Source organism: Oncorhynchus gorbuscha, linkage group LG24, assembly GCF_021184085.1.
Source record: "Oncorhynchus gorbuscha isolate QuinsamMale2020 ecotype Even-year linkage group LG24, OgorEven_v1.0, whole genome shotgun sequence".
NCBI lineage: Eukaryota > Metazoa > Chordata > Actinopteri > Salmoniformes > Salmonidae > Oncorhynchus > Oncorhynchus gorbuscha.
In genome coordinates, this window is record NC_060196.1 from 29,031,734 (window position 1) to 29,057,858 (window position 26,125).

Sequence of the window (26,125 nt, forward strand, 5' to 3'; positions counted from 1 at the left end):
CAGCACTCCACCACTCTCCTCCTTGGTCAAATAGCCCTTCCACAGCCTGGAGGTGTGTTTTGGGATATTGTCCTGTTGAAAAACAAATTATAGTCCCACTAAGCGCAAACCAGATGGGATGGCACATTGCTGCAGAATCCTGTGGTAGCCATGCTGGTTAAGTGTGCCTTGAATTCTAAATAAATCACTGACAGTGTCACCAATAAAGAACCCCAACACCACCTCCTCCATGGTTCACAGTAGGAAACACACATGCAGAGATCATCCGTTCACCTACTCTGTGTCTCACAAAGACAAGGCTGTTGGAACCAAAAATCTCAAATTTGGAGTCATCAGACCGAAGGACAGATTTCCACTGGTGTAATGTCCATTGCTCGTGTTTCTTGGCCCAATCAAGTCTTTTCTTCTTATTGGTGTCCTTTAGTAGTGGTTTCTTTGCAGGAATTCAACCATAAAGGCCTGACTCACGCAGTCTCCTCTGAACAGTTGATGTTTGAGATGTGTCTGTTACTTGAAGTCTGAAGCATTTATTTGGGCTGCAATCTAATGAATTTATCTTCTGCAGCAGTGGTAACTCTGGGTCTTCCATTCTCATGGCGGTCCTCATGAGAGCCAGTTTCATCATCGCGCTTGATGGTTTTTGCAACTGCACTTGAAGAAACTTCAATCAAGGTTCTTGATTGACTGACCTTCATGTCTTAAAGTAATGATGGACTGTAATTTCTCTTATTATTTGAGTTATTTTTGCCATAATATGGACTTGGTCTTTTACCAAATCTTCTGTGTAGCACCCCTACCCTGTCAAAACACAACTGATTGGCTCAAATGCATTAAGAAGGAAAGAAATTCCACAAATGAACTTTTAACAAGGCACACCTGTTCATTGAAATGCATTCCAGGTGACTACCTCATGAAGCTGGTTGAGAGAATGCCAAGAGTGCGCAAAGCTGCCATCATGGTAAAAGGTGTCTACTTTGAAGAATCTCAAATATAACATATATTTTGATTTGTTTAACACTTTTTTTTATTTACTACATGATTCCATATGTGTTTTTTCATCGTTTTGATGTCTTCACTGTTATTCTACAATGTAAAAAATAAGGGAAAACCCTTGAATGAGTGGGTGTGTCCAAACTTTTGACTACTACTGCATATGTTTATGTTCATTAATAATTCCATGTATTCTGTGTAATTTTAAAATGAAAGGGATTTGACAAAAAAAAAATGCATTTTGTGAATGTGTTTTTAAAGGATCAAAACTATGAGGGGATTATTTTATTTTTCAAACTAATGGTATCTGAGCATGTTTCAAGGGTATATCTAGATGTTCAGTGAGTGAGCAATTGTTATATTACTTTAACAGTGAATAACTGGGGGGTATATGTACATGTGTAGCATATATTTCAACTAGAGGCTTACTTTTGCACAAAACACGGCCCAAAAATTCCAATAAACCAGTAGTAGCCCATAGCTTTTAGACAATGTGAGCAGAGAACTTTACACACGATCTTTGCTGATGTAAACGTGCAGTCAAGACGAGGGTCAGGCAGAAATAAACAGGGAACTGCGGTTTTTAACTACCGCCATGACTGGAGTAAACGCGCAATAGACATCCTCACTTTGGATAGGCTACTGCTTGGCTTGAGTGAATTTCCCGAGATTTTTATTTATATCATAATGTGTGTTTAACACCGATGGCATTATTATTTGTTTCAATAATTTTGTTTCAATTCTTTATTTCAATCGAAAATGGCTCACAATTTAGGAGTTTTACGGCACACTCAGCGTCACTTGAGGACGTCGGAGCACATAAGAGACTTATCTCCTACGCCAAAGTTAGTAGTTGCACTGCGGCCAGCCAGGTAGCTTACGTAGCCTTCACCGCTTGATTGCTGCGGCTCTTTCCATCACTGGCGCGTCTAATTTTAAGACCTGGAATAGGCTACTTGTTTAATAGCACCTATTTACCTATAGCCTATAAATTATTTGATTTGTTTTCTTATTATGTTTTGGTGGAACGCATAAGCTAAGTCGTCATAGGTTAAGGCTATTTAGGGATAGTTTTAGAGCAAGTTGGCTATTATTTGCATCAGCAGTTAGCTTTCAAGCTAAATTAAGAAGTCTGTTTTGATGCCTGATTTTGAGCATTTCAGATTTTCATACTCAAGCATGAATCCATTATTGGGAGAGAACGCGTTCCTGGTTCAGCAACAGCAGCACAACCAGATGGGGAGTCATTCTGATTATTCCATGACAGGCCTAGACTCATACGGTGCAGCTGACTCAGGCTTCATCTTGGGCGAGCACAACGGGTTTGGACAAGATGGCATATCTGGCCTGGACATAAATTCGCTGCCACCTTCAGGACTCGCTTATTTGCACCAGAACAACATGCACCGTGCACCGCCGCCCCCCGCAGCGATGGCCCTGCGTAACGACTTGGGTTCCAACATCAGTGTTCTCAAGACCTTGAATTTGCGCTTCCGTTGCTTTTTGGCTAAAGTTCATGAACTGGAGCGTCGGAATAAAGCTTTGGAGAAGCAGCTTCAACAGGCTTTGGAAAACAATGAGGACAATTCAGAAGGACACGGGAAAAAGCCATTGACTAAGGAAATGGGAGTCCAGACTGGTTTCGTAGGGCCCATCGCAGTTAGGCCCGGACATATCCCACTCCAGAACGTCAATAACTCTGCATACCTGCCTGGTGGTCTACTCTCTCCATCACTCAACAGGCCTACAACTCCCTCCTTGGAGTCCAACAGCAAATCAGTATTTAGGAACTCGACTCTGACTGACTCGAATTCCAACCTCAATTCCAACCAACTCACTCCACATATTTGCCTCAGTCCTTTATTAACCCCTACTGATACTTCCAACCCTATATCCAACATTAACGAGAAATATGTCAGTTCTGGGACTGGTATGTCTACTAACCCGCCTCCCCGGTTCCTTCCCGGCACCGTTTGGTCCTACAACCACGACCGCAGGTTTGGCACTGGGAGGGAGTCGCGCGTAACAGATATGGGTGTGCCTTGTGCCCAAACGGACGGCGTAGGTGTTCAAATCGACACCATCACCCCTGAGATACGGGCCCTGTACAACGTGTTGGGCAAGGTGAAACGAGAGAGGGATGAGTATAAATGCAGGTATGGATGAAGGCGGTCTGGAGTATCATGGTTAAAGAGCTGGGTCTTTAAGACGATGTTATTGTCACTTGTAGAACTGATGTGTGATGTCATTTATTGTCTCTAGCCCATCATTATTAGGGCAATACCCCTTGCCCAGGATTGGCCAACCCTCCTCCTGGAGAGCGAAGGGGTGTGGAGGCTTTTGTTCCAGCCCTGCTCTAGTCACACATCCGGGTCTACTAATCAGTGATCCTGTTTTTATAGCTACATGTCCATAACACCTCAGTGTCGTTCTGCAGACATCTTGTCGGAATAGAAAACTAGCTAAATGGTTGCGTTAGAGATATTTACAGTTGGTTCTCCTATTACAAATGTGGAGTATCTCAACTAACATGTATCTCAACTAACAGTAGCCTATTTTGAGCCCATTCAACCGTTGAGTGGTTTTGCTTTCTTCATACCAAATTACACCCCCAGAACCCAAGAAAATAACATTACATCACCATGCAAGGTCTAGATGTGCTGCATGCGTATCTTGTAATAAAAGGCAGAGCTTTATTACAGGCTCTGGGGTTGTCCAGCTGATGCTCATGCTGCAAAAGTACTGTGTAGCTTCGAGCTGAGTTGAAACGAAGAGACGTCTGTTCTGTTGTTTTTGTCGTCGTCATCCATCATCATCCTCGTCATCATCCTCCATAAGATGAAGTGTTTTAGCTGCTCTACTTTTGTCTTCAAATTGCCCCTGTACTCCCCAAATGATATGGCATCACAAGGCTTCACTATAGGCTTGTAGGGGATCATAGTTCAAACATAGTTGAGCACAGCATTTAAAAGAACAGCATTGGCCAATCTCTTATCCAATAGGAGGATTATCTAGAGAAGGCTGAATTGGCTGGAGTGAAGTCAGCAGTACACTTGTTTTTGTCTCTTACATGGCCTTCCCCCAGCTCTCTCCCCCTCCTCCGCCCCTCTGCGTTTTGTCTCAGCACCTGCATTGCAGCACTGTGCTGAAAGCTGTGACCGCTAGTGGTGTCACCAGAGGCTCTCCACACTATTCTCTCTCTCTTTCACGTGCCCTATTTCTCTCTCTCTCTCTCTCTCACACACTCCATCTCTTTCTCTTTTTCACTCACCTCCCGCTCCCACTATTTCTCTCTCACACACACAAACTCTCTTTTCCGTTGTCTCTCTCTCTCTCTCTCTCTCTCTCTCTCTCTCTCTCTCTCTCTCTCTCTCTCTCTCTCTCTCTCTCTCTCACTCCATCTCTTTCTCTTTTTCACTCACCTCCCGCTCCCACTATTTCTCTCTCTCACACACAAACTCTCTTTTCCGTTGTCTCTCTCTCTCTCTCTCTCTCTCACACTCCATCTCTTTCCCTTTTTCACTCACCTCCCGCTCCCACTATTTCTCTCTCTCACACACACAAACTCTCTTTTCCGTTGTCTCTCTCTCTCTCTCTCTCTCTCTCTCTCTCTCTCTCTCTCTCTCTCTCTCTCTCTCTCTCTCTCTCACACACCCCCCCTCTACCCATCCCGTACGGCCACTCGCTCTCTGCAGCATCCGTGAGAAGATGCGGACATCACTAAATGACACCAGTAACCTTCCCTACAGCTTATAGTCCACTGTCTGAATGTTAATGGCGACAAGGCAGCGTCATCTCTCAGATTTACAAGCCTCTGTGACTTGCCAGTCGAAACACCCTCCTCTAATTCTCTTTTATGGAGAAGGTCAAATGGCTTAACAGGGAAACATTTCCAATCATTTGCCTCGGATCTCATTTAAAAGCAACTTTCTCATAACAATGCAATATCAGACAGTTGGTGTTTGTTTTTAATGAGTTTCCAGGGGGCTGTGGGAAGATGGAATAGAACTATTTTTCCATTCAATTTATGAAGTGTTTACTGTTAATGGCTTGTACAACTTGCAGTATAGGCTGCCCAAGTATACCATTAAAAACAGGCTACTGTATACACTGCATCCCCACTTGAGCAGACCGATAACAGTGCGTATAGGCAATGTGCAATATGGCACATGCGCCCTCCTGGGTTAGACCACTTCTCACCTTCTGTAAGTGTCGCAGCCGCGTGCTCTACATGCATTCTGCATCTGTTGCGTAACACAGCTGAGTAAGAGAGATCAGGCACACAACATGGATTCAAACACCGTCAAACTTTATTGAACCGCATGAACACAACACTGTAGCTTATAGTACAGTGTTGTACATGGCTCTCTGTCTGATTCCTGTCTCTCTGGTATTTGTAACCAGTGTTATTATTTGACTATTTTTGGCATTTGACAAAGTGATCTACCCTCAGTCACAGATGGTTGCAATAATTGAGGTTCTGGAGTACCCTAGTAGACAATAATGGCAATTGTGGGATTGAGCTGCTAAAATTGGGTGTCTAAGTGGAAGCTGTATCTTTGCGTCTTTGACACTGGCTGTCTGGAAGCAGTGTCGTTATAACAGTGAATACTGACGTCAATACTGTTCCTAAAAGAGAAGAGACCGTGATGATGGTGTGTGATGACTCCCTCATCAATCTCCATTCTCAACAATAGGGTGTGTGTGTGTGTGTGTGTGTGGTGTGTGTGTGTTTCAATAGATGGGAGGAAGAGTACACAGTCAGAGTGGACCTCCAGGAGAAAGTGGCTGAGCTGGAGGAGGTAAGCCCTTAGCTGTGTCAATGACAAAGGGCAATCTGCTATGTACATTTTTTTAAATTCATGATATAAAGCCATTGATTCTCGAATAATAAAACCTATAAATGCCCCGTGAGCTTAGTCCAACTGTTTAACCCCCTCAGAACCCAAAATACACTGAATAAAAATAGAAAGCAACATGTGAACTGTTGGTCCCAGGTTTCATGAGCTGAAATAAAAGATCCCAGAAATGTTCCATATGCACAAAAAGCTTATTTCTCTCAAATGTTGGGCACAAATTTGTTAGTAAGAATTTGATCCTTTATCAAGATAATCCATCCACCTGACAGGTGTGGCATATCAATAAGTTGATTAAATAGCATGATCATTACACAGGTGCACCTTATGTGCAGTTTAGTCACACAACACAATGCCACCGATGTCTCAAGTTTTGAGGGAGCGTGCAATTGGCATGCTGACTGCAGATATGTTGCCAGAGAATTTAATGTCCATTTCTCTACCATAAGCCACCAGACCAGGACCTCCACATCTGGGCTTCTTCACCTGCGGGATCATCAGAGAGGGGAGAGCGATGGAGGTGTTGAGGAGTATTTCTGTCGGTCATAAAGCCCTTTTTGGGGAAAAACATATACTGATTGGCTGGGCTGGCTCCCAAGTGGGTGGGCCTATGCCCTCCCAGGCCCAACCAGATTAGATTAGGACCTAATGAATTCATTTCAATTGACAGATTTTCTTATGTGAACTGTAACTCAGCAAAATATTAGAAATTGTTGCATGATGCGTCTTATATTTTTGTTCTGTGCATAAGCGTGTTTAACGCCATTGTTTGTAAACAATGTAATTGTAAACAACCCCTGTATAGCTTTAAAACGTGGTCAAACTATCATTTTGAGCTCATGGATGGTCAGTCCTTGTGTCCATAGCGCTGTTTATGAATTTGATATTGGTTACATTTCTCCAGCCCCATCCCTAAGCTGTTTACCTAAACATGTGGCGGGTGGCTGCTTTGTTATTGTTTGAACTGCACACGATCCCTTTAATATTTCACACTAACATTATGATTCCACCTCAGAGCAGCTGGGTTGATTGGAAAGCAGCAGTAGAGAGTGTATTTTGTAATTTAGCTAGAAAGAACTACAAATGAACTATACAATATACCACCCATTTTGTTGATTTGGTGTACTTATACTCATAATCATATATGTTATGTCATAAGTGCTATGCAAATTAGGCTGTGTGTGTGTGTGTGTGTGTGTGTGTGTGTGTGTGTGTGTGTGTGTGTGTGTGTGTGTGTGTGTGTGTGTGTGTGTGTGTGTGTGTGTGTGTGTGTGTGTGTGTGTGTGTGTGTGTGTGTGTGTGTGTACAGGACCTCCAGGAGAGTGAGGTGTGTCAGGATGAGCTGGCCCTCAGGGTGAAACAGCTGAAAGCTGAGCTGGTCCTCTTCAAAGGCCTTATGAGCAACGTGAGTCCCTCGTAGCACTGTTGGAATAGCTCCCAAAAGTTGTTGACATTTGTATACTTCAAAAGTAGTCCCACTCGCTTTTGAGTTACAGAATCTCGAGAAAAATACTTTTATGGTATTGGTACAGTTTGCTTCGGAAATGTCTTTGGGAACACATATTTCCTTTTGCCAGTGTCACTCGCTCTCCGCTCTCTTTATCAGAACCTGTCGGATCTGGACAGTAAGATCCAGGAGAAAGCCATGAAGGTGGACATGGACATCTGTAGACGCATCGACATCACAGCTCGCCTGTGTGATGTGGCCCAGCAGAGGAACTGTGAAGAGATGATCCAGATCTTCCAGGTCAGGACTGCTTATAAGCCGCTATACTACTAACTATACTATCTGTTAAGTAGCCCCTAGACGGATTTAAGTACAACTTAGCATTTACCACCGTAATGGTTACGTGTAGGATTTTTCCAGGGTAAGCTAATTCTAGGTAATTAGTATAATGACCGCGTGACCGAATCTTTGGATGCAAGTCCACTCATATCTTCTAGGTCAACTCACACCTGTGTTTTTACACCTTAATAACCATGTTCATTACACCTTTATTGCACTGCTATTACACAGTTGTTACACCTTTATCTAGCAGATGGCCACACCTCCTTCCACTCTGACCCGCCGGCCCCGGAAACAGGCGGCCCAATCGGTTAAAGGCGGCGACGGGGACGAACCAACCAGCATCTCTGAGAGCGAGGCGGGCAAGGATGAGGAGTCGTGTAGCACGTCAGCCAATCAGATCAACGAGGAAATGCAGAGGATGCTGAACCAGTTGTGAGTTCTCCGGCTGCTCTTTAACTATGTAGGTTATGGTCAGCAATCGAGGTCTTGCTGAAGTCTCCAACGTCACACCTGGAGAGCCACTCTGCACTAAGCACACTTCAAAAGCTTGTGGTCTAAATTTCAGACCGTGGCTATTTGAATCCGGACTGTTAAGAGTTTGAGCTGGATAAAAATCCTACACACTGCTGATCTCCAGGACTAGAGTCTGTCGCTCGTAAGATGTGAGTGGACCAGAGTCGGCCAGTGAACTATAAATAGATGTACAACTGGTAAGCCATACTATTGTTGGTCTTGCAGGAGGGAGTGTGAGTTTGAGGACGACTGTGACAGCCTGGCCTGGGAGGAGACTGAGGAGACTCTGCTGCTGTGGGAGGACTTCCCAGGATACACTCTGGGGGCAGTGGAGACACAGGGGGAGGTAAGCCACTATACACTGGCTGATCTAAGATCAGTTATGTATTTACCAATGTAATGGTTCATGTTAGGAGCTGGCTAGGCTACGCTGATCCCAGAACTGTGTTAATGGGCATGCTTTAACCAAAGCCACTGTACTTCCTGCTTGTTAATCATTCTTATGGTTGGGCTGCCGTATCTGTGTGTCTGTGTCCTACTTAACACATTGCATGTACGCCTGTGACATTGGCATGTCCTGATCCCTGGATCACAGTGTAATGTAGATAAGCTGGTAGCACACACACACACACACACAATTATCTTGATTTACCCCGGTACTGTTAGTCATTCTCATTCCCAATAACAATCTGGTTAGTCATGAGTGGACAATTTAAATAATAGTGACAATGAAAAAAAAATCTGTAGACAATATCAGAAAAAAGAGGCAGGGCAGTGGATGAGAAGTGTTTTAGATATCCATATACTGATTGAAGTTCTTTTCATCTTATTCATATTAGGAAAATTAGCACAAAACAATGTTCTCTCGCTCTCTCTTTCACACACACACACACACACACACACACACACACACACACACACACACACACACACACACACACACACACACACACACACACACACACACACACACACACACACACACACACACACACACACACACACACACACACACACAAAATCAAAAACAACAGCAGCAGGAGGAGTCCATAGAGAAGGTAATACAGGACACAGAGTCCCTCTTCCAGACCAGAGAGAAGGAGTATCAGGAGACCATCGACCAGATCGAGGTGAGACACACACACACACACACACACACACACACACACACACACACACACACACACACACACACACACACACACACACACACACACACACACACACACACACACACAAACAAAGCCCTTCTCTAAGTACCAGTTTTCCCGCTGCTATTTGTACAATATGAGGACTTTGCGGCATGATAAGGCTATTTATACAGCCTGCAGAGAGCGATGAAGCGCTTACATGAGTCACTGTTGTGATGAGTTCCTGTGCAGATGAGAAGTTAAATTGAAGTAACAAATTGAAGGTAGTATAGTCTCTTTATTTTTTTAATAGAGCTCCTTTCCAGAAGTCGTCCTCTTATTCGCTAAATTGCTAAATTCATTGCTAAGTACAAATACAATCAACCAAAAAGCAAACACCGAAAAATAAAGTAGGATTTATGCAAAAGACTGCGGCCTTTGGTTTTGCACTTGCAAAGATCCTGGCCCTCATTACTCAAAAAAAAATGTTCTGGTGACAATTTAAACCGGAGCGAATGTCTTACGTTGGTTTCCCGCAGTTGGAGCTGACCACGGCTAAGAGTGACATGAACCGACACCTGCACGAGTACATGGAGATGTGTTCCATGAAGCGAGGCCTGGACGTGCAGATGGAGACGTGCAGGAGACTCATCACCCAGAGTGGAGACAGGTATCGGACACCTCCGCATGGTGCTGAACACTCTAAACGCTCAAAAAGATACCCTAGGTATGAGATATCAGTATGAGATACCTGTATGAGATATCAGTATGAGATATCAGTATGAGATACCTGTATGACATATCAGTATGAGATATCAGTATGAGATATCAGTATGAGATACCTGTATGAGATACCTGTATGAGATACCTGTATGAGATATCAGTATGAGATATCAGTATGAGATATCAGTATGATATACCTGTATCAGATACCTGTATGAGATATCAGTATGAGATATCAGTATGAGATATCAGTATGAGATATCCAAACAGTCAAAGAGTTACCCTAGAGATACCTAGAGATACGGCTGGTATTAGACACCAGAAAGAGGTGGAAGATAGCAAGAGGAGACACCAGAAAGAGGTGGAAGATAGCAAGAGGAGACACCAGAAAGAGGTGGAAGATAGCAAGAGGAATGAGATCTATGCTGTAACTGAATCCTCTCGCAGGGTGATGCCAAGCACCTGGTTCATTCGTAATCATCTAACAATAACCCATGTTACGAAATACAATTCTTAATTTTGTGAAATATGTCTATTACACATATGTTTCAGTACAGGTTAACTCTTTAATTCTCCCAACTGTACTGATAGTGATAGAATCCATATGTCATTACATTGACCTGTCTGTGAGTATGGTAGCCTGGTCCCAGATCTGTTTGTGTCGTCTTGCCTTCTCCTATGGTCATTATAACGCCAATGACCATAGGGGCTGGCAAGACGGCACAAACAGCTTTGGGACCAGGCTAAGGGCACGGACTGTTCGGGTCGTCTTGTCTCAAGGTCATTGGCAGTTGTATTGACTCCGCCTCGCCGTTTCCCTTTCAGGAAGTCTCCCCCTCTCGTTACTGCGGCCATGGAGGACTCTGATGACGGAGAGAAGGAGAGGAGTAAGGTGTCCCCACCCGCAGACTCTGAAAGTGATGAACCCTACTGTGACACCAAGGTTAATAGTGGTACGGTCCCTCACTTACCATGGAGGAAGTCCTAATCCTTACTGATGAAGCCCTGTAGATGTACCATAGTCTGGATAGTGCTGTTGTTTACATTTTTTTTGCCATAAATGATGTAAAGCCAGCAGACTCTTTCCAGGGCCATAAATCACCACTGCCCTCTGGTGGTTCAGGTTATTACAACACCTAATCTGATAGGACTAAATGGCATTTAGAAAAGGAAATCGATTGGATTTCTTAACATTGTGATATTTCTATGATATGAACGATCAAAATATATACCTTTTTGTTAAGTTTGCCCATTGATCTTGCTATATGTATCAAGATTCAACCGAAAACAATTTGCACACGTTTTTTGTGGAATAAAGGCCTTATGTTACATTGCAGTTACAGATTTGAAACATCAGCAGAATTTTTGAAGGCAAACAACAACAAAAAAATGCACTATTGGCGAAAAATTGTCACAGGATAAGTCATTATCTAGCAGTCTGTCACATCTGAACAAAATGAACATTTGCAGTTTGCTAAAGGGAAAGGGCCTAGCTGTTGATAGCCATCGATGAAAATCTATTTTCTTTGCAGTTAATATCCTTCTCATTCCATTTTCCCCATTTTGAAAGAATGGATACAAGAAGCATATAGAAAGATTCAAGGATGTAAAGCCTTTTTAATCAATCTCACAACATTCATATGTACACATGTTATTATCCGAGAGGTTCACAACATTCGTATGGACACATGTTATTAACAGAGAGGTTCACAACATTCGTATGGACACATGTTATTAACAGAGAGGTTCACAACATTCGTATGGACACATGTTATTAACAGAGAGGTTCACAACATTCGTATGGACACAACATGTTATTAACAGAGGTTCACAACATTTGTATGGACACAACATGTTAACAGAGAGGTTCACAACATTCGTATGGACACAACATGTTATTAACAGTGGTTCACAACTTTGTTATTTACTTTGCTTGGTTACATATTCATGCACTTTATTTATTTCAGCCCTTTTTCATTCCTCATTGAAATTCAGATAGCTACAGTATTTTTTTTTAAATTAATAAATAACTTATTTTTATTGCTATTTGTTTTCTATTACAATTGCAACAATGAAAGTATGACAGTTGATATGTGTTTTTTTTAGATGAAATGCCCAGCATAATATTGTGTCGTTTTGCAAAGACAATTCACAAAAGCCATCGATATAATTATTCTCAAAAGTTTAGAGTTAAAAGAAAACCATTGGGACCATTAGCTTTGTACAGTCATGCACATTGCTGGAATCCCAAACTAGAACCAAACATAGGAGCATACTGCATGTGGATAGTGTTGATATCACAACCCACATAAACGCGTCCTATAAAAGCACTCACTCAATGCAAGTGAAAACATACCCAGCCAGCAGTGAATTCATCTTTACCTGCAATGGGGGAAAAAAAGCTCTCTGATTAACCAACGGTGAATCAGACTGCCGTTTGGTGCGCTTTAAAACCATTTGTTTTGTGTGCTTTTGCTTTGTGAGATCTGTGGTACTGTGGTTGTAGCAACATTTCATTGCACTTGAACATGCTCAATGTTTACAGTTGGAGGAGGAAAACGTAAACAACAATCCTATCTAAGGGCTCGATTCAATCAGCGCAGAAGATCGGCCCTTATCGCACGATTGACATTCAAAGGTTTCTGTGTTCGTGGAGACCGCACCTTCACGGTAAACGCTACTCATGTCGGATCAATGGAAAATGACCTTTACATTTCAACCACACGATTCAATCGGGCCGCTCCTTTGTTTATTGATGTCTGAACGCGTCTTGTAACCCCCCCCCCCCCCCTACTTTGTAGAGTTTTGTAAATCTCCACATCTAAAAGTTGCACAAAATGATCTGTGTGGAACAGTAATTATGACGCTGTGTACAAATGCTCAAATATAACATCTTCACTAGCTGTTAGCCTACTGAATGTAAATAACATGTAAGTGTACACTGAAGACGAAGCCATGTAAGAGATTTCAGAAAGAGATTTCAGACAGTATGGCTGAAAAGGTGTCCCATTGTATTAAGAGTGCCTTTGGGTGTTCTCATGGATACACAAAAAGCTAGTATACCTGTTGGTGTGCATGTATGTAGGTTACCTCTGTGGATATTATTTTGTGCAGGGTTTAAAATGACACATTGTGAGTTTCTGAGATACACTGCTTTGTGCAGAATCTAATTCATGGGTTATAATTGATGGGTTATATACTACTTCTGGCGGTATGAATATTTGTCTGTGTATCTTAAACATTCACATTGACTCTTGGGAATGCCTTAGCAGTAGGCTAGACCATCTATACAATATATATACAAAAGTATGTGGACACCCCTTCAAATGAGTAGATTCGGCTATTTCGGCCACACATGTTGCTGACAGGTGTATAAAATCGAGCACACAGCAATTCAATCTCCATAAACAAACATTGGCAGTAGAATGGCCTTACTGAAGAGCTCAGTGACTTTCAACGTGGCTACGTCATAGGATGCCACCTTTCCAACAAGTCAGTTTGTCACATTTCTGCCCTGCTAGAGCTGCCCAGGTCAACTGTGCACAAAGCGAGGTCCATACAGAAATGGTTTGTCGAGATCGGTGTTGAACAACTTGACTGGCCTGCAAAAGGCCCTGACCTCAACCCTATCGAACACCTCTGGGATGAAGTTTAACACTGACTGCGAGCCAACTCCATGTAACTGGCCATGATTTCAGAATGAGATGTTCGACGAGCAGGTGTCCACATACTTTTGGTCATTTAGTGTAGCATCTGCAAGTAGTGCACAAAAGGCACAAATCTGGTAGCGAAAGTTCCAGAAATGCGTGAAAAAAGGAGACATCTATAGGCCTACACGTGATGATAATAATAAACAGAGATATCCACATACTGCACCTTTGGCCATGTAGTGTATGTCTGTCTATAACAATTGCAGGAATTGTTTCAGAGTTTACTTGTTCAACCTCTCTGGGGATTCAAAACATAACTTTCATATGATAAAAACATGAATGTCTGCCTAGTCATTTCTCTAATCTTTACCGCAAAAAACGTAAACACAGACGAATGTACAGTAAGAAGCAAGCCACACAGCAAAAGCAGTCTGAAGAATTCTATCACTATAGCGACCAATAGACTACCATACCTCTTCATGCAACTGTGTACAGAAGCTCAGCAAGTAAACTTTTGAAAAAAAAAAATCGAAATGTAAATAAATCCATCTGTTGAAATGTGAATATTAGTAACAGCCGTGAAATAACACGATTGTATGTGGTCAGAGTTAAACATGACATGTCCAGTCTCAACATTATTTGAAACGCAGGTGATTTTTTTCCCCAATATGAATTTGTCAAACAGCAGCATTGTAAAGGAAAATTAGAATGATTTAAGTGATGGCAAACTATAACATGTACTCCTGTGAGACCAATATATTTTGATCTGGGACTGTGTGTACACTGTATCTGTGTTACTGATCAACCTCTAGGTTTCTGGAAACAAACTGTCAATGGATTAATGGAAGTGGTGTACAGAATAAAATGTCTTGAAGGAGACTGTGGTCCCTGGAGTTTGTTTGTTTCTATTCATTTCCATGACAGAATTACCCCCTTCCCCCCCATACTCCCTAATTATTTTATAATTCGCTTTCCATTTAGATTTTCCTAAAAGCCAAACAAGAAACGAATGATTCTACATTGAAGTCATTGCTGGAGAGGCTTTCTGCTACGTGACCACTACAGATGACCTCAACTTCATAATGATCTGCTGCCTAAACGGGATTTCTTGCTTATGCATAAGCTCGAAGCAACCAGCACACAGGCGCACTCACTCCCATGTACGCACACTCACTTTATGTTGAGCTAGTTCCATTTCTGCTTTGCAGTGGATTTACTCTTGGAAGCTGACATGAGTTACTTTCAAGCATCATTGGTCTGAGATAACCGAAACAAAGCAGTAGGCTCTCCCTAGAGGTTCACAAAATCAAGTCAGAGCAGCTGTAGTTTTTCTGATGGAATTATACATTCTGAGAGAGCGCACTTTTCTCAGACCTTCTCTCAGAAGCAAGTGATCATTCACATTGGCTATATTTTTCAATAGTCGACTATATCGCTCCAAAACTTTGGCTCTAGAGTTTTGACTTCAAATATAAGTGTTTTTACAACCATCGATTGGGACGGTCACATACACAAGGGAACCTGCTGCATCACTCTGTGTGCCTGCCGACTGCGAGTCGTGCGTCAAAGGCTCAACGACATTATCCACAGGCGGCGCATCGCAGTTGTTTCAGCAGAGAGTTTGGAATAAATTGGACCAAAGTGACAGAAGACGTCTGGATTCTTACGGAGTACTGAACCAATCGTTCCCTTGTCTGTGGATAGTACTACTTTCACAAACATAGCTATAGCCCTCTCTCTCTCTCTCTCTCTCTCTCTCTCTCTCTCTCTCTCTCTCTCTCTCTCGCTCTCTCTCGCTCTCTCTCACTGTGCGAGCCCGCCCTCCCTCTCTCCCTTGAAAGCGGATTATTTATTATAAAGCAGCTACCATCGACATGTGAGTAAACTGAATTGTATCCTGTTTTTAAATCCAGCTAAATGTATACGGTGTATTTCTAAAATAGTGTCTGATACGGTGTGTTAAACAATGATTTTAGGACGTTAGAGAAAGTGTTTGTTTTGGTGTTGTCAACGAAATGGAATTATGGGTTAAGGTCCTGCTAAGCTAAAGCGCTATTAAAATAGTTGCTGTTGTATATTTATTTTAGTATTCCAATAGTCTACCCGAAACAATCAAATACATCACAGAAAGCAGGCCTATTACAATGAAACGTTAAACTTACATGTCTCTCAATATATTGTCAGTCTCATCATATCAATGGTAGAATGCCTCCATCAATGACTCAGTCAATATTAATCACTGTGCTCAACTTCATATGGGCTTTTATTGAAGTGTTGTGTTTTTTTTTAAATATAATTTTGATAGTTAAAACAAAAAATGTATCTACTCGGTCACTTGCCTACCACCGCACTCTGCCTGGCTTGTTTATCTGAAACAAGATGCATCCATCTTTGTTAAGAGCAGCCTTCATGGCTTTCCCCCCCAACTAATCCCTCTCCATTTTGCCAGTGGAAATCAAGCCTGTCTAATACAGGCTCTGTACCAAATCAAAACCAGAGTGGTTGTTTGGTCAGAGTTTGCTCAGACATGATGATGATGATTTGCTTTTATAGTTTAAACACGATATGGACAATTGTATACCATAGCAGATATATAAAAACAACTGACAAAAACTGCTTATTAATAGTTAGTGTTTGAAGAGGCCCACTTCAGTTATTTTTCACTTAGATGCTAATGCTAGTATAGCCTACTTACTATATGGCTTAGCAAGATCAGATAAAAATCAAAATCTATGTGCTTGCAGCAAAAAGGTTATGATATTAGTTCCTAACTAGCAGTAAAATGTCAAACAGGTACACAGTTGCTGTTGTTAGGAACATAATGCCTCTCTCTACGCAGGTCGACCCCAGATGCAGGAACCTCGGGAGCCGCTGAGGGAGAGGGGGGGCCTTCGGCCGCAGCACCCAACCTCACCAGTAACCGACGGCTACAGCAGACACAGGCACAGGTGGACGAGGTAAGACTCGGAGAATAGGGCCGTTTTTCAAAAGTGTTGCCCTTTCGATATGTCAGTGCGATTCATTTATTTAGACGATCATGTAAGCAACCTTTATCTGTCAGGGATGTACAGAAGGCGTATATGTGAAGCAAACTATTATAAAGACCAGGTGGAAGGTGGGAAGAGACGATAATGAAGGGTATGAATAGAGGGAAGGGGGAAAGGATGAAGCCAGGGGAAAGAAGAGATGAAAGAATGAAAGGATAAAGGGTACTCTCTTTACTAAGATGACAAAGATGATAAAGGGTACTCTCTTTACTAAGATGACAAAGATGATAAAGGGTACTCTCTTTACTAAGATGACAATTGTTTCCTGAGAAAATCAGTCAAGAACGATGGGAGGGCGGGGGTCCTAGGTGGAGAAGATGGGCAAGGTGATGGGAGGCAGGAAGGGATTAAAGGATGAGTGGTCCATAAAAGGAAGAATAATCTAAGAAAAGAGGGACGAGTCTGTGAGAGGGGGCCGAAAACATTGGGGCGGAAAACATTGATCACAGAGACGACCTGACGCAGTCTCTAGCCATCTGTGTGAGTCACATCAACATTTTAAAGTTTAGGTTTACACATCCTTTGTAATCCCCCATAATGAGGATGAAGAGGGCCCACAGAGGTAAAAACGTTGCTATTGAAATACCGTAGCGTTCAACCAACGATTCACAACATCCGTTCTGATCAGGCGTGATTGATTACCTGGTCATTGGGTAATGTCGACTCTGTCCTGTCCTTACCGTCTACCGTACATCACTGACGTTAAGCAGCTAAAAGTTCACATTACTTCTGCTCTGTCAGAATTGATTTCCTGACCATTCGGGGCAATGCTATCCTCCACTGCAGACGTTCTACAGGTAACTGACAAAATAATGGAAACACTTGAGTAAATGAGGGCTACAAAGTATATTGAAAGAAGGTTCTTCCCCACCGGTGTGGTTGAGGAGTTAATTAAGCAATTAACATCCCATCGTGCTTAGGCTCATGTATAAATAAATGTTGGGCAGGCTATTATTTTGGCTGCCATGGCTATGCGCTCATAGGATGACAATGCCCCCCACAGGGAACTCTTGGTCACTAATGGTTTGATGAGCATGAACATGGTGTAAACCATCTGCCACGGCCGTCTCAGTCACCAGATCTCAACCCAATTGAACACTTATGGTAGATTCTGGAGCGGCGCCTGAGACAGCGTTTTCCACCACCATCAATAAAACACCAAATGGTGGAGTTTCTTGTGGAAGAATGGTGTCACATCCCTCCAATAGAGTTCCAGACACATATAGAATCTATGCCAAGGTGCATTGAAGCTGTTCTGACTCGTGGTGCCCCAACGCCCTATTAAGACACTTTATGTTGGTGTTTCCTTTATTTTGGCACATACCTGTAGGTTTCTTCATCAACAAGAATACAGTGTTGAGGTCTGGTATAGACAAACTAGCATGATGCCGACTGTCCACTCCTTTCTACTCCTGTCTCCTATAGGTTGTGGACATCATGCGTGTGAACGTGGACAAGGTGTTGGAGAGGGATCAGAGACTGTCGGAGCTGGACGATAGGGCCGACGCGCTGCAAGCCGGGGCCTCACAGTTCGAGAGCAGTGCTGCCAAGCTGAAGAACAAGTACTGGTGGAAAAACCTCAAGGTTCGTGTTTGTGCGTGTGCGTATGTGACCGACTGGGGTCAAACCCGGTTCTCCTGCGCGCCGCATTTCTGTATTAGCCCTCTGAGTTAACGCCTAGGCATTATTTCAGGGGGCTAACATAAGTCTTCAGGTCTCATGCAACTCTTCACACAAGCAGGAGTCATTTGTGAAATAACCTTCACATAGGTCACTCTTACATAGGTCACTCTTTAATTATAAAGTGAGTTTGCTGTTTTATGCTTAGGCTAGCATAGTGCAGGCTACCATAGCATGGCAGTCACACACTAACTGTATATCATGATAAGGTATTGTGGTATTTCCAGTGCTCAGCCATTTTATACAAATGATTTCCCTATACAGAGAGCACTCTCTCGCCAACATATCAGACCTAGGTTCACATAGTATTTGAAATGCTTCACTTTAGCTGCGCTTGACTGAGTTTACCTGGAACCAACAGAATATGAAACCAACAGAACATTCCCAAAAGTGCAAATCCTGCCAGTCTATGTGACCCTTTGCCCCTACAACTACCATCTCAGGCCTTTGTTTTCTCCTTCCTCCTGTGACCTCACTTAGGGCTCTATTCACTCTGTATCGCTGAAGTGTTACAGATTGCACGATAGAAATGTAACGGGAATTTCCAGTTGAGCGACATATGCAACGTTTTTTTTATCGTGAATGCAGCCACTAACATGGAAACATTGCCTTGAAATTTCAATCACACTGTAACGTTAAACTTTGGCGATACGGATTGAATAGAGCCCTTACTAGACACAAAATGTAGATCCTTCTATCAACCATGCTTCAATCCACCTTTCTCACAGCATGAATTTATAAACCCTCAACCAACCCCCAACCACCCCCTTCTGCTTTTGAGCACAGATGGCTGTCCCGTCGCCTGTCCAATCACGTGTGTCCATTGAGGAGGGGGAGTGGTTAGAAATCCCAATCTGGATTACAGTGTGGTGCAGGATTATAAACTCAGCTGTGGCTCGACTCGTGATGTAACCCCTACAGCTCATCCCTTTCTCCCTCTCACTCTAATGCTCCCTCTATTCCTCTCTTCCTCTGTTATGTACTAACCCTCGCTTCCTCTCTCTCTCTCTCTTTTGCCCTCTCGCTCACTATCCCCTTGTATAATCTCAGTCATCCAGTCTCCGCCCCAATAGTTTATTTGTATTTTTCTCCTCTTATGCTCTACAGAGCCAGCTCTGATATAATATTCATCACGGCTAACCGCTCTCTGAAGTTGAATTATTATTTGCCATACAGGCATAAACCACATCACACCGGTGTACCTGTTTAGGTCATTGCTGATGTAAAAAGGTCTTTAGAAGGGAATGTGATTTGATGATTGGCTTGCAGTAGTGTCATAGTCATGCTTACGTTTTCTTGGCATATAATCCACATGGGACGTGCTGCAGCAGTATTATACTGCTTTTGTTTCTAAACTCAGCAACACCCCTGGTGAGACAAAACCGAAACTCGTCAGTGAAGAGCACTTTCTGCCAGTCCTGTCTGGTCCAGCGATGGTGGGTTTGTGCCCATAGGTGATGTTGTTGCCGGTGATGTCTGGTGAGGACCTGCCTTACAACAGACTACAAGCCCTTAGTTCAGCCTCTCTCAGCCTATTGTGGACAGTCTGAGCACTGATGGAGGGATTGTGCGTTCCTGGTGTAACTCGGGCAGTTGTTGTTGCCATCCTGTCCTGCAGGTGTGATGTTCGGCTGTACCGATCCTGTGCAGGTGTTGTTACACGTGGTCTGCCACTGCGAAGATGATCAGCTGCCTTTAAAAAGGTTGGCTTTCCAGTCCGCTGCTCTTGGATTGAATCCCGGCCTATGTGACACACTACAGTTGGATCGGTTTGTGATCAGTAGCTGATCTACTGTACATTGTAAATAACCATGAGAGAGATGGAGATAAGCAACAGCAAGCAATATACACTATATATACAAAGTATGTGGATGCCACTTCAAATTAGTGGATTCGGCTATTTCAGCCACACCCGCTGCTGACAGGTGTATAAAATCAAGCACACTGCCATGCAATCTCCATAGACAAACATTGACAGTAGACTGGCCTTACTGAACAACTCAGTGACTTTCAACATGGCACCATCGTAGGAGGACACCTTTCCAACAAGTCAGTTTGTCAGATTTCTGCCCTGCTAGAGCTGCCCCGCTCAACTGTAAGTGCTGTTATTGTGAAGTGGAAAAGTCTAGGAGCAACAATGGCTCAGCTGCGGAGTGGTAGGCCACACAAGCTCACAGAACGGGACCGGCGAGTGCTGAAGCGGCAGGAGCTTCATCAAATGGGTATCAATGGCCAAGCATAGTTTTCACTAGGCCCGTAGTTCAAGTGAAGGGAAATCTTAACGCTAAAGCATATAATTACATTCTAGACAATTCTGTGCTTCCAACCTTTTGGCCATGGAAACCCAACAGTTTGCTCCATACAGAAATGTTTTGTCGAGATCGGTGTGGAAGAACTTGACTGGCCTGCACAGAGCCCTGACCTCAACCCCATCAAACACCTTTGGGATGAATTGTAACGGGAACTGCGAGCCAGGCCTAATCGCACAACATCAGTGCCCGACCTCACTAATGCTCTTGTGGCTGAATGGAAGCAAGTCCTCGCAGCAATGTTCCAACATCTAGTGGAAAGCCTTCCCAGAAGAGTGGTGGCTGTCATAGCAGCAAAGGGGGGACCAACTCTATATTAATGCCCATGATTTTGGAATGAGTTGTTCGATGAGCAAGTGTCCACATACTTTTGGTCATGTAGTGTATATGCAAAGAGCAAGGTTACAGCTGTCATGATGAGAGAGTAAGTAACATTGAAGGGATTTTAGATTCAGCCCTCTCCAGATTAAACATGATACAGAAATGTGTTAGAGATAATATAGAAGTGTTCATATTTGAAAGTTTTATATCTTTTTTTTTTCAGATGATGATAATAATGGGAATCATAGGAGTCATATGTGTTGGAGTTGTCTTCTGTAAGTACCATATATATATCTATACTGAATAAAAATATAAACGCAACATGTAAAGTGATGGTCCCATGTTTCATGAGCTGAGATAAAAGATCCCTGAAATTTCCCATACACACAAAAATAAAATGTTGTGTACTAATTTGTTTACATCCCTGTTAGTGAGCAGTTCTCCTTTGCCAAGATAATCCATCCACTTGACATGTGGCATATCAAGAAGATGATTAAACAGCATGAAATGCCACTCAAATCTGCAGTTTTGCAACAACACAATGCCACAGATGTCTCAAGTTTTTAGTAGTTTTAGCAAATTTGTCAGTTCATCCAACCGACCTCACAACCACAGACCACATGTAACCACACCAGCCTAGGACCTCCACATCATGCTTCTTTACCAGCCACCCGGACAGCTGATGAAACGGTGTATTTATGTCTGTAATAAAGCCCTTTTGTAGGGAAAAAACTAATTCTGATTGGCTAGGCCTGTCTCCCAGGCCCACCCACAGCTGTGCCCCTGCCCAGTCCCGTGAAATCCATAGATTTGGGCCTAATTTATTTATTTCAATTGACTGATTTCCTTATATCAATTGTAACTTACTAAAATCATTGCCATTGTTTTATGTTGCGTTTATATTTTTTGATCAGTATACATTTTCACTTACAGACGAAGTCTGCTTCACTTGAGTTTGTGAAATTGTGAAACACATGCACATTTATTTTTGTATCGCTATAGCCTGTAGTCTGAAAACAACTGTTTATTCTGTGATATTTATAGTGCATTTGGAAAGTATTCAGACCCCTTTACTTTCCCCACATTTTGTTACGTTACAGCCTTATTCTAAAATGGATTAAATATTTTTTTCCCCTCATCAATCTACACACAATACCCCATAATGAAAACGCAAAATCAGGTTTTTAGACATTTTTGCAAACATATTTAAAAAACTGTCACATTTACATAAGTATTCGGAACCTTTACTTTGGCAGCGATTACAGCCTCAAGTCTTCTTGGGTATGACGCTACAAGCTTGGCACACCTGTATTTGGGGAGTTTCTTCCATTCTTCTCTGCAGATCCTCTCAAGCTCTGTCAGGTTGGATGGGGAGCGTTGCTGCTCAGCTATTTTCAGGTCTCTCCAGAGATGTTAGATAATGCCACCATCATGCTTCACCGTAGGGATGGTGCTAGGTTTCCTCCATTTTGGGACCCTTGGCATTCAGGCCAAAGAGTTCAATCTTGGTTTCTCAGACCAGAGAATCTTGTTTCTCATGGTCTGAGAGTCCTTTAGGTGCCTTTTGGCAAATTCCAAGCGGGCTGTCCTGTGTCTTTTACTGAGGAGTGGCTTCCGTCTGGCCACTCTACCATAAAGGCCTGATTGGTAGAGTGTCGCAGAGATGGTTGTCCTTCTGGAAGGTTCTCCCATCTCCACAAAGGATCTTTGGAGCTCTTGTCAGAGAGACCATCGGGTTCTTGGTCACCTCCCTGTCCAAGGCCCTTCTCCCCCGATTGCTCAGTTTGGCCAGGTAGCCAGCTCTAGGAAGAGTCTTGGTGGTTCCAAACTTCTTCCATTTAAGAATGATGGAGGCCACTGTGTCCTTGTGGACCTTCAATGCTGCCGAAATCTGTCCCTAGATCTGTAACTCGACACAATCCTGTCTTGCAGCTCTACAGACAATTCCTTCAATCTCATTGCTTGGTTTTTGCTCTGACATCCAGTCAACTGTGGGACCTTATATAGACCGGTGTGTGCCTTTCCATATCATGTCCATTCAATTGAATTTACCACAGGTGGACTCCAAGATGTAGAAACAGGAAACAGGATGCACCCGAGCTCAATTTCAATTCTCATAAAGTCTTTAAATACTTATGTAAATAAGGCATTTTTAAAAATATTTTTAATACACTTGCAAAACATTTGACATTATGGGGTATTGTGTTGTGTATAGATTGTATTGTGTGTAGATTGTTGAGAAAAAATATTGAATCCACTTTTAGAATAAGGCTGTAACGTAACAAAATGTGGAAGAGGTGAAGGGGTCTGAATACATTCCGAAGGCTCTGTACATGGTCTCTCATCTTCTCCCTTGCAGTGTATTTCTATTATTGACCTGGCCTCTTCAGGGACGGACAGCAAGCGCAAGACGAGATACTGAAATGCCGCCAAATCCACGTGTGAATCCTGCCTTCCCTTGACCCCTCCTTCATCCCTCTCTTCTTACCAATGCCTTCCATCTGAAAACCACCATGCACGCGTAGACGTCGGCGCAGTGCCTCTCCCTCTTCTATCCTCACGGTTGTTCTCTGCCGCTGTGTCCTTGAGCAAGGCACTTAATCCCTACAATTGCTCTGGCGGCACTGCTCGGTGGCTGACGCTGTGCTTCCCGGACCTTGTGGGTGTGCGTGTGTAAGGTTGGGTATTGTGACAGAAAATCAATCAACTTCTGTTGTAAAATGGACAATAAAGTATCTATTCTATTTTTGGCGCTCTCTCCAAGTCTTTTGTCTTTCTTCACCCCCCATTTGTGCGTTCTCCCTTCAAGGGACAATTTGTGATTGCACAAGGCTTATAACATTTAAATGACTGCATGGACTTCTCTGGTATATTTAGGGGAAAAGGAAGGGGGACCACATGGACAAAAGTTATAGAGCTGGAACAAAGGGGGAGAATGAATCCTGTTTCAAAAACGAAAACCCGATCGCTCCATGTTGAATGTGTATTCCTCCATTTATTTCCAATCACTGATTGTCTCTTCTGTTTTTCAAATTAATATGCACATCTTGTGAACTAACTTGTTAGGTATTATAGTAGTCTTTTGATATCCACATATCCTTTGTTTCTCTCCTTTAAGACCCGTATACCTCCCTCCAATGTAACGTCACTGTAAAAAGATACAGTAATAGCAAAGACGGACAACAGGATATGAGAAATTGAGTTTCACTTTGACAGTAAACAGAGAGAAATATAGTTCACCCAGTTTACTTTAGTAGACAATCTGCACGGATTGTTCAGATTTACGTACAGAACAATAAGAAATGGTCTGAGACCAGGTAGCCATAGATGACTAACAAATCAACCAATATTTGGATATTGCCACCTAGTTTATCCCCTGAAAGTAAGTTAGTCGATTAAAACTAAATGCCATTCTGAACTACCCAGCAACAGATAATTTTAGCCAAAAAACCTGGTCGCAAGTGATTTTCCAGCTAGATAAAGAACTCAAGCACACATCTAAACCAACAATCTTATCTGCTTATTTGTGGGTTCTATCCATAGAGATCCTATTATATTACTAGAGGGCGTATGTCATATATCCTCAAAGTTCCATAATGGGACCAAAATGGCAGCCATCTTGGTCAGGGAGAAATCCAAAACCAGTCTAATTGGAATGAATGGCAGTAAAGGCATAGGTGATGCATTTCCTGCTTTTACATATGTAGGAAAATAAAAAGCATGTGATGTCATAAATTGTGTAATGGGATTGTAGTCACCCTAAAATATTGTCATCTAATAAATACAGTTTATATGAATTTTATACACATTTTCTGTATAAATATCAGATTTGTTCTTGGAAAGCTGTGAGTGCCAGTATATGATACAATATCAGTAGGTGTTGCATTTACTACTTGTCAAGGCCAAATCAAGCAAAAAGCATTTTTATTTTTTACAAGCAGGAATGAGAGAATACAGATGGGTGGCGAGCGTCAACACCGTCAACGGCATCATGTGCTTCAATTTAGAAAGCACGTGAATTTTTCTCGCGGCTGCACAAAGCAATGCGGGTAAAGTGAGCAGATAAATTGCCAGAAAATAAACGGTGTGCATTATGTCAGGAATTAACATTTATAGTCAATTGTCTATTTTGTGTTAAGTTTAGCTGCCAGTGTCAATAATACATATTTGAAAACAATAACTTTATGCCTTTCATTTCAACACATGCATAGAGCCAAGCAGGCTATGGCTGGGAAACTGAAGGAACTCTGTCCAAGAGAGAATACTGTTATGTAGAAAGAATGAGACGAGCTAAACACTTTATATAAACCTGTACAGTAGGGTAACTACAACTCTCCTTGTGACCCAACATAACAGGTGGCCGATACAGTGGCTCCCGTAGGACATATAAAGTGAGTCAAAAAGGAACACAACAAGAATTGAGAAGGGCTACATAGCGAACATAACAATATACAACCGTTTATTATGGAATTCACGCGCTCTACTCTCGTGTGATTTCGGCTTAAATCCTATCAACTGATTCGAGACAGTGTATGGCGGTGGATTGTTTGAATCGAATGTTGGCATATTTAAGGTTAATTTTTTAAAAAATTGAGTCATTCCTCTAAAACTGTCTTGCTAGCTAACAAAAATACAGTGCAGGTAAATTCTTCACAATATCTTACCACAGCACTGGCAAACCATGTTGACAAACTCCCTGACCAATATGACTGACCTTTGGACCATCATAAGAAGGTTCATGAATATTCTAGTATTCAAATTCCTAATGATATAAATGTAATTATTTGCATAATTTCTAATCCCTTTCATTTATTCCCCCACCACCACTCCTGATTGCACTAAACTAATGGACAACCATAATTCTACTAACTGCTATTCTTACTCACATGTACAGTACATGCAGTTAAATAATTATACATACAGTACCAGTCAAAAGTTGACACACCTACTCATTCAAGGATTTTTCTTTATTTTTCCTATTTCTACATTGTAAGACATCAAAACTATGAAATAACATATGGAATCATGTAGTAACCAAAAAAAAAGTGTTAAACAAATGTAAATATATTTGATTTTTTAGATCCTTCAAAGTAGCCACCCTTTGCTTTGCACTCGTC

At 42.3% G+C, this 26,125-nt stretch overlaps 2 protein-coding genes across 4 annotated transcripts; both read left to right on the plus strand.

Annotated features, from left to right (window-relative positions):
- Positions 1 to 1,854: 1,854 nt before the first annotated feature.
- Positions 1,855 to 11,627, plus strand: LOC124012885 (non-homologous end joining factor IFFO1-like). 3 transcript variants are annotated; one of them, XM_046326905.1, is made up of 9 exons: positions 1,855 to 3,146; positions 5,732 to 5,792; positions 7,156 to 7,251; positions 7,453 to 7,593; positions 7,883 to 8,067; positions 8,374 to 8,494; positions 9,183 to 9,278; positions 9,818 to 10,005; positions 10,827 to 11,627. In XM_046326905.1, the coding sequence occupies exons 1-9, from the start codon at positions 2,131 to 2,133 to the stop codon at positions 10,987 to 10,989; spliced, it is 2,067 nt and encodes a 688-aa protein (XP_046182861.1). In that variant the 5' UTR covers positions 1,855 to 2,130; the 3' UTR covers positions 10,990 to 11,627. The 3 variants fall into 3 exon arrangements, with proteins under 3 accessions (XP_046182861.1, XP_046182863.1, XP_046182862.1); XM_046326907.1 differs by having other exon boundaries at positions 9,818 to 9,948; XM_046326906.1 differs by having other exon boundaries at positions 7,886 to 8,067.
- A 3,264-nt stretch (positions 11,628 to 14,891) lies between these two features.
- Positions 14,892 to 23,766, plus strand: LOC124013433 (vesicle-associated membrane protein 2-like). Its single transcript, XM_046327778.1, has 5 exons — positions 14,892 to 15,527; positions 16,491 to 16,608; positions 18,124 to 18,282; positions 21,232 to 21,283; positions 23,368 to 23,766. Coding segments are annotated over exons 1-5 (348 nt in total). The 5' UTR covers positions 14,892 to 15,525; the 3' UTR covers positions 23,385 to 23,766.
- Positions 23,767 to 26,125: the final 2,359 nt, after the last annotated feature.